At 30.1% G+C, this 11,870-nt stretch overlaps 2 protein-coding genes across 2 annotated transcripts; both read left to right on the top strand.

The window, feature by feature from the left end:
• The first annotated feature begins 612 nt into the window (after positions 1 to 612).
• LOC119829886 lies at positions 613 to 2,283 on the top strand. Its single transcript, XM_038352587.1, has 3 exons — positions 613 to 908; positions 1,007 to 1,282; positions 1,388 to 2,283. The coding sequence occupies exons 1-3, from the start codon at positions 770 to 772 to the stop codon at positions 1,651 to 1,653; spliced, it is 681 nt and encodes a 226-aa protein (XP_038208515.1). The 5' UTR covers positions 613 to 769; the 3' UTR covers positions 1,654 to 2,283.
• A 5,987-nt stretch (positions 2,284 to 8,270) lies between these two features.
• On the top strand, positions 8,271 to 11,644 carry LOC119829887. Its single transcript, XM_038352588.1, has 5 exons — positions 8,271 to 8,415; positions 8,706 to 8,845; positions 10,298 to 10,453; positions 10,539 to 10,625; positions 10,819 to 11,644. Exons 1-5 carry the CDS (start codon positions 8,282 to 8,284, stop codon positions 10,968 to 10,970), a joined length of 669 nt encoding a protein of 222 aa, XP_038208516.1. The 5' UTR covers positions 8,271 to 8,281; the 3' UTR covers positions 10,971 to 11,644.
• The last annotated feature ends 226 nt before the right edge of the window (positions 11,645 to 11,870 follow it).

The following is an 11,870-nucleotide window of genomic DNA, read 5'->3' as shown; positions in this document are numbered from 1 at the left end:
TTTTCTAAAAAATATTCCTAGCTAGATCGATTTATCGCCCCCGAAACCCACTATATACTAAATTTCATGAAAATCGTTCTAGCCGATTCCGAGATCGAGATATATATATATACAAGAATTGCTCGTTTAAAGGTATAAGATATAGAAATGAAATATTAAATATTATTATTCTGGGATAGTAGAGCTGTGCCACGCTGATCTACTGAAGTAAGGAGCTCCATTTTTTTTTAGTTTTTAATTTTTTTTGTTGATTGTTTGTCGTTTTTTCGTTGAAACGAATGCATAATGAAATCCTGTGGCTTGTTATAATGGCTTACTCATAGGTAAAAAAATAATAATTAATTAAGAATTTAAATATTTTTATAATGGAACAAACATCATTAGTCAGAATCAATCAAAATTAATTATTCTAAGCCACGAAAATAGTTATGTCTAGTAAAGGGGCTAATTGAGGCTGAAATTTTGATTAATTTAATAAAGGACGAGCAAAACATTACATTACATTTGAACAATAACGAACAAACGACGAAAAATAAAATTTAAACAAAGTTAGAAAGACAAAAAGCCCATAAGCTTACAGCAATATGTCACTTGTCAAAGTTGACTGTTGAAAGTTAAATTTGGGCTGGGCCGCCTATACAATACTATTTAACTATACCCGTATTGAATGTTGATAGATAAAAGCGTTATATTTTCATAATAGTATAACAGTTTATAAAATTGTGCCATTTTTTATAGGAAAAATTTTTAATTTTAAACTAACACAAAAATGGTTTCAAAATCAAAGACTGGACTATTTGCGCTGGGATTTTTTACATTTGCATCTTTATTTATTATTGTCGCTTTTGTAAGCCCATATTGGCTGGTTACTGATGGAAAATTGAAAAATCCGAAATTTTTAAGAATTGGTAAGTGTAATCGAGTATATACATTTTAGAGTAAGTACCTGTTGCAATGTGAATTGGAGTTGAAAACACTATCGAAATAAATTATGATTTCGTTTCAGGTCTATGGGAGGTTTGTTTTAATGGTTTTGAAGAAGTTCATCACTGGTATGACACAATATTCAGCGATTGTTGGTGGATTTTCGAAGAGGAATACTATATCATCCATGATATACTTTTGCCTGGTTTTTTTATTGCAACTCAATTTTTCTTTACAATAACAATGTGTTGTATTATTGTTTCAATTTTCTTATTTTACATGTACATCAAGAAAGATCAAGATGATGATAATTATGTAACACTTTTATTAACATTTGGAACTACCTTGGTAATAGGCGGTATGTATAATAAGCTTGTACAAGTAAAAATTCTTAAGTTCCTATTTGTTTTCCAATTTCATAGAAGTAGATATTATATATATTAAGAACTATATTTATTTTCAGGTTTTTCAGGTTTGATATCAGTTGTAACTTTTGGTGCAAGAGGGGATGGAAGGGATTGGATGCCTCATTGGGAGCACAATGATCTGGGATGGGCATTTGCCCTTGGTGTTATAGGAGTTATATTTCTGTTTCCAGCAGGAATACTGTTCCTTATTGAGGCTAGAGTGAGGAAATACAAGAGACTGCATGAAATGCAAAGTAGAGAACCTTCATCTTATACAATGCACGAAAGGAAGGTTGCCTTTCCTGGGCATACAGATATATAAAATTATATTGTAACATTTTAGTGATAACACTACACAGGCAGGCTAACAATTCATGATCTTATGCAATCCGTCCAAGAGTTATTTAGGAAAAAGTTTTTTATGTAATTGTATTTTTAAGTACATAGCGTTAAGGTACAGTGTAATCTGAATTTACTTTAAACAAGATCTGGGGGTAATCATTTTTTAACACATTTTTGTACTTTCTAAAGTCTACTGTAGCATCATAAATATTGTCTTTTTATCATTGTAAAGGTTTATGTTGTTTTATGTTTTTTAATTTAAAGGTACAGTAGAAACTTGATCAACTAAACTAATGTATGATGTCAGGCATCCAGATAATTATATATCTGGATCTTGATAACACAATGTATGAAAGAAGGTTTCAGTAAATTTTTAGATTAAGTTTTAATAATCTCAGGTGCGTATTGAAAATAACAAATAAATCTTGTCATAGCACAATCAAGTAAATGTGTGAATTTACAATAGGAGCTGTACAATTTTACCTTTTTTTTTCATTCTTGGTGCAAATTTCTCAAATGCTTCTATCATAACATTTGTTTCCGGACAATGCCCAATCGGTCCAGCTTTTTATGTGACCAAGGAAAATTGGGGTGAAATTTTGTATAATAAGATTATTAAAATTTACATTATTTAACATCTAATTAAAAAAATCATGTCATAGATAAATATGAATGTAAGTATACATGCATAGATCTTTTTTTCTATTCATTTGAAAGGACTGAGGGTTTGATAATCCAGTTTCTGCTAAATGAATAATAATTATCTTAAAACAAAATATTAAACCAACTCCAAAGGCTGGCACCAGGTTTTAAATAAAAAAAGAATCATAAAAATTGGTTTACCCATTAAAAAGGTATGACGTAAAAATATATTCATATTGATAACTTCCTTCTTATAAAGTTTGTTAATAACCTCCTTTTTTGAACTCGTTTAAAGAATTATGTAAAGTATTAAAAAATTCATGCTTATAAGATTGTGTACAATAGCAAAGTTTTTGGTTATTCTTAATTTTTTTTTTTATATTTTACATTAGCAACAGATACTTGACACTTGAATATTGCCTATTTAATATGTAAGCTGATACTAACCCTGTCTTTTTTGTTTTTGTCGTTATTTAACTCCCATATATGAGCAATTTTTAACAAATATTTTATTCTTGAATGACTAGAAAAAATTGCATTCATAGAGAAGGTCAAAAATTCACAGAATTTAAATTGTCAGGAAGATATTCTGGGTTAATAGGTTTTAATTAAAAAGCATTTTTAATAATTAATGTTTTTATAAATTATAGCCTTGTGCAAAATTAACATTTATAATTTTACAAGTAAATGTAATTAGAAATAAATTCAGTGAACTAATATAAAACGTTTAGTACAAAACGAGTTGTTTACTTTTAATATACCTAAGGGATTGTACCCATAATACTTTTTTAAGATTACCGACCCCTCCCTCCCCTTCGGTGACCATTCGTAATATATTATGCTAAGACAGAAATTGATTCAATATGTCTTGACTCTATTGTAATACAAATAAAAAAATTTCAACACTGATTACATTTTTATCAATGTTAAATAGGAATAGAATGTATATGGGCATTGGTTACATTTGCTTAATGATAAAACGATGCGTCTCGTTAATCGTGTAGGTATAGAGGGTGTAAGTTTGCTTTATTTCACTATATAACATTTTGAGAAAAAAATATCTGAACCACCGCAGGTTTAAGTACAGGTTACTCTTATATAATTTTTATTTTCTGATCGTCGGACAGACTGAATATACAGATACTGTTGGTAGATCGTAATTCGTTGTGGATGTGATTAGTGATTTATATAAAAGGTTAATCATTTTAAAATAAATTCAAATTTATACAGGTTTCTTATATGATTGTTAATATATTGGCAGGAATAATACATAGGTAATTTGTAATTAGTAGGTAAATGTTTTTTGTATTTTACCGCTTTAGAAAAGCTAATAATATACCATGATCAAAATTCAGAAGAGTAAGTTTCGTATGGAATGGTATTAATTTGAGAAATGGAAAATTTATTTGGCACAGTCGTTTTGCTAGACAATGAAGCTTTAGCGCATTCAAATCCTAAAGATACGCATTTTGGTTCTGGCCATTTCATTAATATTCCGTATATAAATCCGCTGGTAAAACAATCTCCAGCGCCAGAAACATTTTCAACTTTATTAATTGCTTGGCTTGAATAGAATCGTATATCTAACTTTAAATTGTCTCGTTTTATAATAGCGATTCCCTTTGGACCCATTGTTATAAGGAGAGTTTGTACACATTGAGAAACAATTTTAGAAAGCTCAATAATTTGAAAAAAATCGTCCCCTTTACATGGATAATATGCATCTGGTTTTAAATATTTTGCCATATGTTTCAATTCTGAAACATTTGGTGATGCATATGCTATGTTAAGTTGCTTATTTCTCAATGGCTTAGTTGATTTCCTTCGGTCAGTGGGTTCGAAGAAAACTGAAACAAAAAAAACAGGTAAATTATTATCAGCATGACTAGGTCGCAAGCAAAGAGGGCTCTTAAACTTAAATAATGAAATGCAAAATATATATATATTCTGCAAATGGACCTTCGCTTGATTTACGTACATATTTATTATTTACTTGCTTTTCGCCCACGTAGTTAAAAAATATTCTCATGGAAAAGGGGATGTGCCACCGCAGTAAAGAGTAGTCCTAAGTCACTCTAACCTCCGCCTCCAGACACTTAAATAATTAAGACCCAGTTGATTTACGTGGAGGGTTAAAAATGTTTTTGATTCACAAAATTCATGGTTAACCTAAAAATTTGATTGTTGGTTTATCTTACTGTGATAAAAAATATCGCGGCTACCAACCGATCACCTAATAAATTTATTGTGCTCAGGCCCGTACCTTAAAGTACTACTCATACTCAATATTTATGAATCAAAAATTAAATTTCAAATAATATGCTTTTCTTAATAATTGTATGAATTATAGAAATACGTTTCAAAGTTTGTGAGTCGTTCGTTTTGGTAAATTAAATAGTAATAATAATAGGCCCGCAGGGCACCGTGTGGCGAGGTGTCGGGGAGTCCATTCCATAGCCCAGATATTAAAAGTCCATATTTTGTAATAGTCCTACATCGGCCGCGGACAACCCAGAGCTGTAACTCTATAGTGCAGCCATGGGCAGGCTGCGGCTGATGTCACATAACACATTAAAAATCTCAAAAGGGCCCTGCCTCGGTGTTGGATCTGTGTCCCCACGTAAGCCTTCCAAAAGACCGTGTGCCTTCCTTTTGGGGGTACCCGAGTATTATGGGGATGATAATAATAGCATTTTTATAACAACAAAAATCAATTGGTCGTCAAGTTGGTAAGAGGTCAGGCAAGGACACACTACCAGCGGGAGACCTCTCGCCATGACAGCCTTTGGCTAGCTTCGCTTATAAACATTGCAAACCTAAGCCTATAGGAAATGATCTACTTTTATCAAAACAAATATATTTTGTTGCAGATAATAGTCAAACGTCAAGGGAAGAAGTGCGAGTTTTGCAGCCAATAGACAATACATATTACTAATCTGTGCAATAGACAGTAGACACTTGTGGTAGACACTAGATTTCGTTAGTGGCACTGATTTGTTTACACCTGGCTCCACCCTTTGGACGTGACTAAGTTTACGTTCAAACGTACAATTAACTTTTGAAAACGTTTTCAGTGTGAAAAGCAGTGCATATCATAATTAAAAATATTTTATTAGTATATTATAGTGATATTTACATTTAAAAAGATCAAACATATAATTATTATCGGCTATGTAATATCGTAATAGGCATTTCGTATTTTACTCCCGATTTTTAGTTTATATTGTGACAGAATCAATATACTAAGGTAAGATAAACTGCTTGATTCTTTATGCAATGTTTCATTGTTAAAAGTCTAAGGAAACAGAAAACTACTTTAATCAGGAGTGCTTATGCTTAGCAGAACAAAGTAACTTTTTAACCATTGCTAAGTTTTTAGTGTACTGTGAAAAAAGAATAGAAAAACAGTGTTTTCGGATTTCTCCAGCCTTATTTAAATCCACAAAAAATATTGTTTCTTAATTAAGGTCTGTTGACTTAAATGTGTTAAACATAATATAGGAACAAATAGAATTCAATTCTATCACAAATTATTTATTTATTATTATAGTAATTTACTCTTTATAACACAACAGCCTTATTATTTTACAAAAAACATTTGTTAATATTTGTACATCAATAGCATATTCAGTGTAATTATTTTGATAATCGGCTCACAAAGAAAGAAAGTTTTCACTTAAAATGAAAATTTTTTTGTTCCCCTAAACTTTAATATAAAGATGTATAGCAATAAATTTGTTAATTATTGTAAGTTAGTTTGTAATTTTGTACTTTGATATTTGTATTTCCTATATCATTAATCATAATAAGTAGATTTTAATTCTAATTTTGATGTGGGTTATATGTAGAGGCAAATAAGGTTTCAACTATCCATAAATACTGTGCTATTTAAGAATAGTGTTACACCATTCTTATGAGTCTACACTTGAGTTCATTTTACACAGGAGTAGGACCAAAATCATGAATTAACAGAGAAACTTTAAATTCTAGTTGTACACTATGTACAGTAAAGTATGTACAAATCATGTCATACCTATTTGCTCCAATATAAATTATCTTTAAACATAATATAGAACATTATTTTTTATAAAGTTGTTTGTGATTAACAAATTTATTGTTTAATTTTTTATTAATGCTCTGGACATTTGCCCTATATGTTATTAGTGTATACAATTTAATTTATTAAAATTAGTTTTTATATTTGATTACTATACAGAAGTTCTAAAGTATAGTAATATATTTTTGTTTATACATTCCCAATAAGACATTTGTTTGCTATGTTAAAAAGAAAAATAGAAATTCTTTGATTTTTTTATCATATTCTTTAAGTTGGAGATTTGGCAAAAATTTAGTGCAACCCGTTTTTAATGCTCTATCCTTTTTTATATATTTTTTAATGTATTTTTTTATGTATTTTTTTATATATTTTTTATATATTTTTTTATATATAATAATATTATTTTTTAACAAGGTAATTATTTTTTAACGAACAAATAACTAAACCACGTTCAAAGTTTGGGACACAAGCTTTCAAAGAAACAAAATTAAAAGTTGGTTCCCCTAGTAAATAGTGATTAAGTAACAAATAGAAAAATGCAGCTGAATTGTAAACCTCCTTCTTTTTTGAAGTCGGTTGAAAAACCATAATAAAACAAAAAGAAGATCACACAAGTGTACATTTAAAATGTAGATAAAATTCGTTATTTACAATAAGGAATATTCATTAAATATCAGTTGAACTTTGGTTTTCTGTATCGGAATCGACGTATTTCGGCAATTCAACCCTGAAAATGAAGAACAAACGTTCTCACAGTGACTAACGCGTGTGAACTTTTTAGCATTGTTTCTGGGCGAATGTTACGTGGATTACAACCAAATGTACCTCCACCATTCATTTAACGTATACCTATTACGAAACTGCATGTTTGTTATTCATCTTTGCATTAGCCTTGTCTTGTAAAATTACTTTTGGCTTAGTTAAAGCTATGTTAATGGTCTTTCTATGTATACCAAGGTTGCCTCCAAATGACTTTTAAACCATAAAAGCTTGGTGTAAATTGTGTGTACGATTAAGAATTAGTTTGACGTTTAGAATTTTTTTATATATTCAACTAAATAATTTTTCATCGTAAATTTTCATTGTTTTACAATCTACTCTTTAATACCAATAGTCTAATACTATAAAAAGGAATGAGTTGATTGCTTGTTTCGATTGATTGGACTCAGAAACTGCTTGACCGATTTGAAAAATCTGTTATCCTTGGAAGCAGATTGATGATTATGGTCTTCTTTTTACGGCGGGAATATGCTCTATTCGAAAACGTACAGCTAAAAGAAAAATGGGTAGTGTCATTATCCTTCCGTACTTGTCTTTTTGACTTCTTCTAAACGGCTGAACTGATTGGGTTGAAATTTTATATGGGCATTTGTATGATTTTTTAGATTATTAAAAAATAGAATTGGACCCGGTAAGTGGCCCTGCTGTCGGTATGTCAACTTCTAAACGGGTTAACCAATTGGATTGAAATTATATATTTATAGGGACATTTCGATGGTTTCCTGGATGATTTGAAAATACATTTTGTGTTGTCGTATAGACTACATGTTATTTTTAACCCGGGTCCACGCGGGCGGAACCGGGACGAGCTGATGGTAATTTATAAAGTTGATTAAGTGGTTAAGTAAATCAAATTGGCAGACCATTAATTACGTGAAACATTCCTAAATTTTTTGGTCTCCAAGCCCTGCTGAGATCCCGTAAGAGTCCTAAGTGAGATTGATAAATTATTAATGTGGAATGAATTTATATACCTTCTACATAAAGACAAGAAGGAAGAATACAAATATGTATAATGGATATTTATTACTATTTTTTTTATTCAAAACTTTCATTCTTTCTACCGTGTGTTATGGAACTACAAAAATCTGGTTTTATTGCTATATTGTAAATAATTGTTACAGAGACAATGAAGAACAGAAGCTTAGCCGGCAATTGTGGCATTGCCGTTTTTGTCATCGCCCTTGTGACTGTGGCATTGGCATTCGGTACGCCCAACTGGCTCGTTAGCGACGAGAGAATACGCGGGGCTAAAATGGAGCGGTAACTAAACCCAAACTATTTTGTTTAAATTTAAACATAACTGCCATGCTATGATATTAAAGCATAATGCATAACTTATGATGAGTCTCGACGATACGACCAAAAGCGGGAAGTGTAAGAGTATAAGAGTAATATCTAATAATCTCTACCGCTTTTTTGTACCTACGTAGAGCACCTGCATCGCAAGATTAACCAAATCCAAAAATTGCGTTTTATAGCAATGTTATTAGCGATATTCGGCATTTGAATTTCAGGCGCATCAAACGTTCTATATTTTTTCATCTTTTTAGGTTAGGACTCTGGAGCCATTGCTTTCGATCGTTACCTGACCCACTGGATCAGTATCAACGAAGGTTCTTTGTGGGTTGCCGTTGGGTATATGATCCCTTCACTACGGGATACGATAGAATACGTGGATACCTGCTTCCAGGTAATAGAAAATGTCTTATGTTGTTATAATTTTATTATTTCGTTGTAAGGAATCTTGGTATATAAAAATAAAACTAAAATGAATGGATTATAGACTCTTGAGAGTTCTCGAAACACATTTAACAATTTTCTGTGTCGATTTAATTATAATTGTTTTTAAATTTTAAATAATTACTAGCTGGCTAGTTAAACCTGAGACGAGTTCATCGAGGGTCAATTGTAAAATCCGCCATAAACGGAAACATTCACGTCACTTAGCATTGTTCAGAGTTCTCACGTCTAAGGTTCTGAAATAAATAAAATTAATAAGATCTTCTCAATGTCATTGAGTCCACAGTTACAATATAACTCGAATAAGTAATTACCATACCAGTGTTGAACATTAAGTGTATTGCTTTGAATTGAGTCATAGTAATATTTATTATGCCTCATCAATTTAAATTAAATTACCCGTCTTAATATCATAACACGTTGTTTTCAAAAATAAAAAGTGTGTAGTAGGTATGTTAGTTAAACATTGTTTTAATTTAGGTATTTATAAAAATGGCATGAACAGGAGTTGTATAATATTATGTAGTCTGTTCTTGACATGGAATACTTCGAAGAACGGTGTCTCTGAAGGGAATTTGATCGTGCATATAACTTCATTGCATCACGCACACTAATACTAGGGCACATGCTTGGCAGTTTTCGATTTATGCGACGTAATTATCATATCATATATAATTTTTTAGTGATTTTTCTTTTAATTTTAACTGCGGTAGGTCATGAATGGCGCAGTCATTCGAAGAAACAATCTTTTCAGCTTTATTTTACTATAAATAATTTAAATTTAATAGTGTTTTTTTTACAAGAACGTCTTAGAATTAGTGACAAAAAGAAAAATCTGTAACATATTAATATAAAATGCTAAAACGTGACCATTAATTACAATGTTTATATCTCTATAAAGGCAGAAACTGAATTACATAATACACGGTCTTTGTCCACGCAATGCGTGTTCTTATTAGAATTAACTACGTGCCGGATGAAGGTTAATTGACGTTATTAAGATCGATTTCAATTGAAAATTAACATGATTATGTATGACATTTGTTATTGTTTATTCCTTGTGAAATATCACGATACATGGCCCTAAGTTAAAATAATGAGATTACTTGGATGGTTATAATTGCTTTATAAGAAACTTCTATACACAGTGTAAGCATTACGTAGATAAGATCCCAAACAATTTCAATATTTATTGTTTTAATATGAAATATAGGTATAAAAATAATTTAGTACTGGGTATACAACATCAAATAAGTCATCAATTTAAAATGTATTTTAAATTATACAAATCATGGAAAATAACTGAAACCACATCATATATTACATATATTGAACATACAGATAAAAAGATTTATGATATATGTAGTTACACATCTATTATATATCATTTTTATTTTTTCAGGATTTATGATAGCAACACAGTTCTTTTTCACCATATGTCTTATAGGCGTGCTTATATCTATGGTATTGGTGATCATTTTCTTCACATGTTGTGGGCCAGATCAAAAAAGATTTGTTATACTTATAAAAAGTTTGGGATATATTATGCTGACTGCAGGTAATTTATTTTTAATATTATTACACGAAAATTTGTTGTTAATTTATTTTCATTTTATATCACCAACAATTTTAATTATTTTCAGGTATAAGTGGAAGTATAGCTGTTATTGTCTTTGCTTGTACAGGGAATACTGACGGTTGGATGCCAGATCATGCTAATAACTATTTAGGTAATACAGAATAAGTTTCAATTTCTCATATCAAAATATAGAAAGAAAAAAAAACATTAATCTTGGTGCATCATTTATCAATTGCTTTTGAAAATTCATTAAGAAAATAAAACTTGAGGTATGTGCATGATAAAACCATTAAATTCACGCCCTCAGTAGTGAAAAGCAAATTTATTTATTAAATTTTTCCCAGGTTGGTCCTTTGGTTTGGGTGTAGTGGGAGCTGTGGCTTGCTTGATAACAGCAGCACTTTTCCTCACAGAATCAAATATTCAAGCTAAAAAGCGAAGGAGGCTGAAGGAGTCGCAAGCCCGGTTCGAATTAGAGGAAGAAACTAAAGCGTAACAATTAATTGAAAATCACAACTAAGTACCGTCCTTTTATGGTGCCTTAAGAATATGTATTTTTAAGACTAAGTAACATCACATTGCGTCCATTTTTATACATTTTATATATTATGTATTATTAATGAAAAACAATTATGTTTTCGATATTTCACAATTAGGTTACTTATTTTTATTTTAATGATTTTTTATTCATTAAAATCCACCGATAACATTACGTGCCTTTACCTGTTTTATATATACGTTTTATTTTTAGTGAATTTCATGTACATTTTGGACAACTTATACACTTTTAAGAGATGTGAAATGGAACATATTGTGAATCTCAAAATCTTACCAATATCATATAATAGATTTGATTTATATAAAAGATCTGAATTAACACACCATTTAAAATGACGCACCAATGATAACTGTTATGTTTTAAAACGTGTGTAGCTATTTTTAAGAAATGTTGCAAGGATATAAAATGTACTTGTTAATATATAAAAGACAGTGCCTGGATAGCACAATATAATAGTGTGCGCTTTAATATAAGTATAGGATTCTTATATCTGTAATTCCGTCCTAAAGCAATTTTGGTTGTTTTTTATGTATTCTAAGAAAATGTGTTCTAATTTTAAGCTTTATTTGATATGTGCCGTCCATTTTAATAAATGTTTAATAATTTAAGAACTTCTGTTAACCTTTTTTTGTTTATTATTTGGGTTGCCATTGCATCTTTGAAAATATAATGACAATTAATATTATTTTCTCTATTCAAAGTTGCATGCATGCATGTTTAAGTTCTGAATAATTTGATAATGGATTGCATATTCGTGGTATAACACTTCAAAATATATTGTAAGCGAAGTTTATAAAAAAATCTTTTGTTACATTGTAACATATTATACAAAAAAAA

The sequence above is a fragment of the Zerene cesonia genome, chromosome 11 (genome assembly GCF_012273895.1).
Source record: "Zerene cesonia ecotype Mississippi chromosome 11, Zerene_cesonia_1.1, whole genome shotgun sequence".
Classification (NCBI taxonomy): Eukaryota; Metazoa; Arthropoda; class Insecta; order Lepidoptera; family Pieridae; genus Zerene; species Zerene cesonia.
The sequence above is the reverse complement of the archived record's forward strand: the minus strand, read 5'-3'. Positions and strand labels throughout refer to the sequence as shown.

What these genes read in the sequence shown, in the direction of transcription:
- LOC119829886 (XM_038352587.1), top strand. Translation starts at nt 770, where the DNA reads ATGGTTTCAAAATCAAAGACTGGACTATTTGCGCTGGGATTTTTTACA. An exon ending in TCCGAAATTTTTAAGAATTG is followed by an intron (nt 909 to 1,006) that starts GTAAGTGTAATC and finishes ATTTCGTTTCAG; the next exon opens with GTCTATGGGAGGTTTGTTTT. An exon ending in AACTACCTTGGTAATAGGCG is followed by an intron (nt 1,283 to 1,387) that starts GTATGTATAATA and finishes ATTTATTTTCAG; the next exon opens with GTTTTTCAGGTTTGATATCA.
- LOC119829887 (XM_038352588.1), top strand. Translation starts at nt 8,282, where the DNA reads ATGAAGAACAGAAGCTTAGCCGGCAATTGTGGCATTGCCGTTTTTGTC. An exon ending in CGCGGGGCTAAAATGGAGCG is followed by an intron (nt 8,416 to 8,705) that starts GTAACTAAACCC and finishes TCATCTTTTTAG; the next exon opens with GTTAGGACTCTGGAGCCATT. An exon ending in ATATATTATGCTGACTGCAG is followed by an intron (nt 10,454 to 10,538) that starts GTAATTTATTTT and finishes AATTATTTTCAG; the next exon opens with GTATAAGTGGAAGTATAGCT.